Source organism: Rhagoletis pomonella, unplaced genomic scaffold (assembly GCF_013731165.1).
Source record: "Rhagoletis pomonella isolate Grant_MI unplaced genomic scaffold, Rhpom_1.0 Rhpom_scaffold_00465, whole genome shotgun sequence".
NCBI classification, from domain to species: domain Eukaryota; kingdom Metazoa; phylum Arthropoda; class Insecta; order Diptera; family Tephritidae; genus Rhagoletis; species Rhagoletis pomonella.
In genome coordinates, this window is record NW_023459019.1 from 1 (window position 1) to 8,145 (window position 8,145).

Below are 8,145 nucleotides of genomic sequence, written 5' to 3' on the forward strand. Positions count from 1 at the left end.
AAAAAAGGTGTTAAAGTACACGCTTTTCTCTTTGAGATGGCGTTGAGGTTGCTCAAATACCTTTTTGCTTCGCTGAGATATTACAATTTTAATCCGTGAATAAAAAGTGCTGCGGTAGTAAACATGGCCGCTATGTTACTTACATGATTTTCAAGATATAGAAAAATTGGAAAATCCGTGAATATCCAAACAAAAAAAAATCCCCAAATTGGCGCGATATCGCCAAATCTGGACACTCTGATTGTGCGTGTAATTTTCTAGAGTAGTTTTGTACTCTCGCTAGCTCCTTGTATTAACTCGTCCTTCGTTGGTATACTCTAATGAGCATATGTGAGGATGATAGCAAGGCCAATTTATATAAGGTAGTGTTACAGGAGCAGTTGAAATTTTCGCCCGATGTTTCTTAAAGAAAGCAATAAACGTAGCGACCGTTGGTTCAACTTGGTGTTATTTTGCTCTAGATTGCACCGTTTGTGGGCCCGTTAAATGAATTTATGTCTTGGTGGTATGAAAGATCAAAAAATTTCGATTTTCTGGCAAGTTGTACAACTTATCGCTACATTAATGGCCATGTTGTACAGACTCATTTAACCCGTATCACCCTACGTAATTTTTTTTTTGTAGTTTCAAAAAGATATTTCAGGAGCATACTCCTTATGAGTAAAGTAAAAAAACTGCATCACTAAATTTTAGGTCCTGCACTTAGGATCCGTAGAATGTCCGGTTGCCATATGGCAACGCTAGGTAGACTAGGGCACTGGTTTATATCTCATATATGTATGCCTTTCAAGAAATTAACAGCCGTTGTTTTTGAGGTTGTTTATTCAAAGCAGAAAAGTGTAAGTTTTTTAATTACATTTGTATTGAAATAAATTTTTTTTTATTAAAAAAAAGTAGAATTTATTGTTTCATATGATACGATTCAAAGCATGGTAAACAGAGTCCAACATCGCATTTCCTTCAAGCTGTTCGCACGGTGGATTTGCATGTATCTCCTGCATATCGTCGCTTCTTATCTATTGGAATAACGAAGTGATCAGTCCGATCTCATTTGCTTCCCCGATGGCTTTTGGAACACTTTTGGATTGGTACCGTAGTGCTTGCAGTAATAAGTTGCTACATCTCGCTTGAACTCCTTTAGTGTTTTATTTTGAACAACGCGTCGATAAAGTAGCCAGCTATTCTGAATACTGGCATCGATAAGCCATGTAAAAATGCAATGCCACCACTTTTTTCCTTGAAATGAAATGCGATTGTCTGAAACATTTTGATCAAATCGATCAATATCGGACATATATTTGTTGTACTCGGTTACAACGCAAGGACGTGGAACTGGTACTTTCTTATGCAGTTGCCTGCTGTACCGAGATGCTGATGATTTTGGTTCACAACCGAAGCAAGTAGACGCAAGACACACCACCGCATTATCCACCCACTTAGTAATATGAATTCCTGTTTCTTTCATTTCCACACTCTCGTAATAGCCTCGCTGTTTTTTTCGTAATTCCTTTTTATGTGGAATTGGACAATTTTTGGGGATTCTATTTTCTCGTACCGTACCAGTAGCATGGTAGCCTCGGTTTTTGAGATAAGTCAATAATGGTATTCGTCTGCAAAATCGTCTATCATACATAGGAGTGGCGCCGCACAAGTACCAAAACTTTCCTCATATTTAGTATCTGACCTCGGGTTTTTACCTTGAAATATTTCATATATCCACTGGGTGTGCATAGAGACCAAGCCTTGTATCCGAAACGAATTGGCTTCCCTTTTAGAAATAAGCAATCATACTCTCATCGTATGAGATATTTTGTTCTGGGTAAAAGTTTTCCATCATTTTGGCCTTGATGTGGTCTGTAAGTGGACGTAGTTTCCATAGGGAGTCATATCTGTCAGAGTAATCTTTCGGTTTGCATATTGATGACGAGAAATGAAGCATATAATTTATTTCTTCGAAGCGGTTTCTTCGCATAGCACTGAATACCATTCCGTTACGGAGATCATCTTCGTTACTCCACATATCGCGAAAGGACCGTGTTGGATTGTAACCAGTCACAATCAAAATCCCAATGAACACACGAGGTTCTGAAATAATATGTAAATATTGGATTAGGGATATAAAAACCGCTGAGCAAGTCCTCACCTCCCACATTCAGTTCTTCATACCGTTTTTGATGATGAGTAGCGTACAAATTTGAACATTTGCATATGTGTTCAAGCAAATCATCGTTGAAAAACTTTTCGAATAGTTCATGAGGACTAAGTCCTCGACTGTCTTCATAATTTGCTTCAGAGAAAATGGGAAAATAGGAAAACTGCCGTCGAATTAGTAGTACGCCAGGTGAAATTTCTTTCTTTGTTAGCTGGTGGGATTGGAACACCAGGCTTTGAAGGATTCACACGACATATTTTCTTTGATGAGCTCGGCAAACAATCATCCAGTATATCAAATAAAACAGGCTCGTCTTCGATTTCAGTACCAAGGCAAATTTGCTCGCCATCAAGACTTTCTATTCGACGACCGTTTTCCAAAACAATTTCACACCCTGACTTTAGCTGCGCTGGGCATAAATTGTCTGGTAGTCCACCATCATCGTCACCTGAATCTTCGCCACTTAAATCCCCCTCAATACGGGGTGGCTGAATATATAATGCTTGCACATTAGCTGGAGCTCCGCTCTCGTCGTCAGAACATAATTCTTCTAAAAAGTCTAGTGCTTCTTGCAAAGAAAGTGATCTTAAAAAATTAGAATTGGAGAATGTTAAATGATGTTTCTTATTTTTCTACAGTCAAATTATTCCTTAAGAAACCTGGAGAAAACAAGAAAACTACCGAAACACACAAAAAAACATTACAACGAAAGCAGTGGCCTAGCCTACCTGGCGTTGCCATATGGACACACGCACAAAAAACTTCAAAAAAACCGCAAAAACATTTTATTTTTGTGATACACTTATGTGACGTTATTACTCTTAACAAACACTTAAAAAAAATCACATTCATTAAAACGATTAAGATAATTAGTACACATTTTAGATGCACTTGCTTTTTTGTAACCCTTTTTTTTACACTCAACATTTTGCGCTTTATCTACGAAGCGCTAGCTCTCACAAACACACACGAACTGTCGCCAAACATATTTTGCGCAAAAGAAGAAATAATTACGCGTTGAGTATATTCTTAAAAGTAACGGTATCTGCATTCGTTTGCGTGTTATGATCGTGTAAAAACATGTCTATCGCACGTTGCCATATGGCAACAACAGGGTGATCCGGGTTAATTTGCGTTTATTTTGTACACTAAATAACCGAAAATGGATAACTCAGACGAAATAGGTACGTGCTTTCGTTGAATTTTATAAATGTAAGCCGAAACTATGAAATTGTAAAAATGAGATTTTACTATGAGACTGCTCGCGAAATTGCAATGTTTGTGGGCAAAACGTCCAACTTGATTGCGGATTGATTTGAACCAACGTTTTCGGCTTGCATTATGTCAAAAGGATGCGTTTGTTGTAATTCATTCTGTCATTTACTACCATTATGCGTAGGCCAATCCATGAAATCATTTCATGCGTTTGAGTAGAAAATGAATGAATGAACACCATTTCATGATTACAATTAACGCGAAATAGAGTTTATGCACTTAGTTTTTACTGAGATCGATGAATGGATTGCGTGAATCGGACTACGCATACATGTGATACTGATGCTTTTAATTTATAAGGTAATTTTATATTTTTATACTCTTGCTACCACATGAATATATGAATTCGTGATAAGAATATATGAATTCGCCTTGGAAGATAGAAAGCGAGTAAGAATAAATGCCGAACAAAGGAATTTGTCTTCTTTCAACTTAAATAAATGCATTTTGCAAACAATGTTACTTAGTGCCTTGGTAATGGCGAATTCGTAAGGATTTATTGATTGCATTATAAACATTTTCATTTATTTGTTAAACATACAATTACTTCCATTACAACCCGGTCCTATGGAAACTAGAAGCGCGAATTCATATAAGGTGGTGTTACCGGAAAATGAATAAATAAATTATATGTATATCAGAAAATTAATAAGATGAAATGAAATTATTGTTTGATTTCTAACCGAACCTATGTATGTAAAACAATCGCCTAATGGTTTGCCGAACCGTAAACATATGTTTACACATGCAATTTCGTGAGTAGGTACCTGGTACGCACACCTTTTTTTAAGAAGTTTCACTTCTATCATAGTGAATATATTCTTATTGAGCTTTGTGCCACGATTATTCTATTAGGAAACATGGAAAATTAAGAAAGTCTAACCGGTAGAAGTTATAGCAGCTATTTCAATCCCATCAGACTTCTTTCTTTCTAGATTTTCAGCAATTTTATTTATTTTATTTTATTTGATTTATATATCTATTTAATTTTACTTAATCTTATTTTAATTTGTTTTATTTTATATCACATTTTTTATTTTACTATTAGTTAATTTAAATTTTTAGAGCTAAATTGTATTAAAAAAGTCAACAACAACTAACTGAAAGCAAAGATACAAAATATAGAACTTATAAAAAAATTAATAAAAAATAAATTAATTAAAATTATACTGGCCGTGGGACTGGAACTCACGACCTTGCGGCTCGTTAATCCACACAATTTTAACAGATCAACCGCGCTGTTAATCGGGATCAACGCTGCCGTCTGTCTATGCTTTTACAAACACTGAAGTTCTTAATTTGAGAATTTCTTCAAGAACCTGTGTTTTAATAAACACTGCAACTAATTAATTGATGTAGTAGACGTTTTTAAATCATATTAGGTCTTTAGTGAGTTATCTACTGACCTTTGTATAAAGCTGAATTTGAAGAAATTGAGTTATATATATATACTACTGAAATATATGCTTTGAATTCTTAGAGAATTTCGTGGGAGTAGCTTATTGATATTATTGGTAATTGAGAGATTTTTTCCGGATTGGCGTAGGTAATTTAACACAGATGGGCATCATATGAAGTTCACGTATACTTTTTTAAGAGTTGAATATGTACATACGTTTTGAGCGTTTCGTATGACTTCTATATTCTAAGAGAAAATGCTCGATTCATGGCTCTTCACGTAGACACTTTTGGATTTGGAAATTTAGGATTTGAGTGTTTGGAAATTTAGGATGAGTGTTTTGTATAATAGGAATTAGTATATTCAAGCGCTCCACGTAAACTATTTTGGATTTTTATATACAAATTGACTTTATGAGTGTCTTTGGATAGATATCTTGCTGCAGCGCCATATGTTTTATGTATTTTTGGCTAATGAAAAAAAAATGTACGGTGAAAAAATTAAAATTTTAATTTTCTTAACTTATAGGAAATTTTGATGGCAGAAAACATGATACAAAAATAGGAGGTAGTTTCATTTGTTGACATTCGTTGTTGTTGCCGACCACTTGACTTTTAACAAGTTTGTGACATTTAACTAAAATCATGCTACCAGATTCACTAGCAGTAACATTTTTGTTTCTTGAAAAAGGAAGAAAAAAAAACGTTTCAAGCTCGTCGAAAGGTTCGAAAAAAAGTTTTTGCTAATGCAGTTTGATGACAAATTTCTGACGCAAAATATTTTTAAAACTCTAAACGAGGTACCGTTATCCGTAGAAGGGAGAGGAGGTTGAGTTAAAATGATGCCCTGCAACTTGTAACTCTTTGGATTTTCTGATAAATATGTGGCGCTGGTAAAAAATATATACGCATGCACATGAGATGAAAAGTACTGCAGTTTAATTTTCTAAAATTTTGTATGTATAAAAAATGCATAGTAAACGACAATTCGAGGACGGTTCGGTTATTTGTGAAGTGATTTTGGGTTATCGTGTCCAAACGTGTGACCCGAATCAACAAATTTTAACATATGCGGCTAGTCAAAGGATTAAGCTTTAACCTAAAACAAAGATTTCGGTTTGAAATATGCATTTTTTTATAAATTTGGAGGTGGATTTTACGCAAAAATACTGTGGATTGTGAAAATGCTAATTTTACTCTATTTCGAAATGGGTCCCTGTAGAAAGGCACGGAGGCGAAGGATGACTATACTGCGCTATTTCTAATGACTGGAGTTTTAGGTGCCCCACTTCTTCCCCCTCCGCTCCCTCCAAAATATAATTGCACAAATAACCGAACGTTTCCCATGCACAACATTAAATCCTCTGATGTATTGTTTGATTCCTGTCAATGTGGCAAGGCAGCTCATAATTTTGTACAATTTATGAAACTTCAAAAACTTAATTTTTGTCAAAAATTTTGAAATGAAACTACCTTCTTCTTGTATCTTGACAGAAAATAATTCATTGCTCTGTTAATTCCCAATAAACATTGGGCTTGGTCAACAATTCGAAAATGATTGAAAAACCAATCTTTTTTTTGAGTCTCACTTTCGATAACTAATGTGGAATAGATCTCCAGCAAAACGGAACCTTCGTTATCCAATGTATTTTTCCTTCGTTATGAATTTGAAATCCAGCCCATTATCGAATTGAAAATTTAATTAGAGAGAGTGATTGTCTTATATTTCCCTTCGAAAATGAGCTAGGTTTCACTTCCTGTCTTGTTACTATGGTTTTAATTTTTTCCCGAACCCATATCGAGTGTATTTCCAATACACTATAAAGGTTGGAAAGCTAAGATTGGTTATGAGTTCGTTCTCAGTCCGATGTGTTGGAAAGCTAAGATTGGTTATGAGTTCGTTCTCAGTCCGATGTGCATATTGGATATCGAAGGTCATTTTCGAACGTTCGCGAAATGTTTATAGGGTTATAATAAATGCCACATTTTTATAATTTTTATTTTTAATTTTATGTATAAATTATTTAATACAAATTAAGAATTTCACAAGCGCGTAAGCTTTAGCAAGGGTAGCGGTCCCGATTTTACCAGAAAACTCGTTGCGTAAATAAAACTACATTCAGGAGAAATGGAGAAATAATTAGACAAATTCCTTTAATTATTATTCAATTGACATTTCATTTCATAAAATATTTCAGGAAAAGAAAACTATTTCAGTTCAGAACTACTTCTCTTTCGAAAGATATTTTTGCACAATATTTTACCTTTCCATTTATTTTTTAAAGTTTTCAATTTATAAAAGAAGCGTCACAACGTGAATCTTTAGACCAAAAGCGGTTATTAACTGATGTTACGATTTCTATGAGCTTTAAAAAAGTGCAAAATGTTGCCCTTTTATTGGTTTATAAACTGTATGTTGGTAGTTTAAAAAAACTCTTATAGTAGTCTATAAAATGGTCTTGTAAAACCTTTGAAGGACTTATAAGGCGCTCGCCACGGAACTTTTAATTAGTGCCAGACTCTACACAAAGTGCCTTATAAAACTTTTAAATGTTTTATAAACTCATGCTCTAGAAAACTACAGGATTCTTATAAAACTACCAACAAATGATTTATAAACTAATAATAGATCATTATTTTGTACTACGAAGCCTCGCCTTCTGTGGCCTTTTTAGTCTTATAGTCTTTGTATGCTGTTTTATAGAGCAAACTGGTATAGTATTTGTAATTAAATTTTGCGGAAGTATACCACTATAGAACTCTTATAAAACTTGTGTTATTCTGGTGAATTCCATTAATGATGCCCTAATATCGAGTTCTAAAATCTTCAGGTAACTTTCATTTTGCTTTGTACTTAAAATAAATGAATTTACACCAAACAGATTGTTAAATTTGGGAAAGAAATTACTTATTTTCTTTGTTTACCTTTTAATACAAGCAAATTACCTGGAAATGTAAATTCACGCCGATTCGATCAACGGCCCGGGGTGTTTTTGTACGAAAAGCAAATTTTCAGCGGCAGATCTCAGAGCTTTCTGATAAGCAATGTAAAAAAATTTTCATCAAACGGTGGCGTCCAAATTTCTTTGAAATTGATTAATTAAAGTAAATCCATACAATTGTGTTTATTCGTAAAATTGATGCACTAAACCTGTGATTCCCAAAGTGGTCTAGGTGGGCCCGCAGGGGTCCACAGGAGACTCGACAGGGCTCAGACCAGGCACTTCTCGGTCCGCAACCAGTTTTAGCACACCCACATTCGGCCATTGAAGCAACCATCGGAACTGGGTGAATAAATAAAATAAATAAAAATGGTGCCA

The 8,145-nt window shown here is 34.7% G+C and overlaps 1 protein-coding gene across 1 annotated transcript; it reads right to left on the reverse strand.

Annotated features, from left to right (window-relative positions):
- Positions 1-1,791: 1,791 nt before the first annotated feature.
- On the reverse strand, positions 1,792-3,234 carry LOC118750933 (piggyBac transposable element-derived protein 3-like; the record flags this gene model as incomplete). The annotated part of the gene is made up of 4 exons (XM_036485683.1): positions 3,167-3,234; positions 2,337-2,737; positions 2,144-2,287; positions 1,792-2,085 (listed from the first exon to the last, which is right to left on the reverse strand). Coding segments are annotated over exons 1-4 (907 nt in total), but the record flags the coding sequence as incomplete, so codon positions are not given.
- Between the last annotated feature and the right edge of the window lie 4,911 nt (positions 3,235-8,145).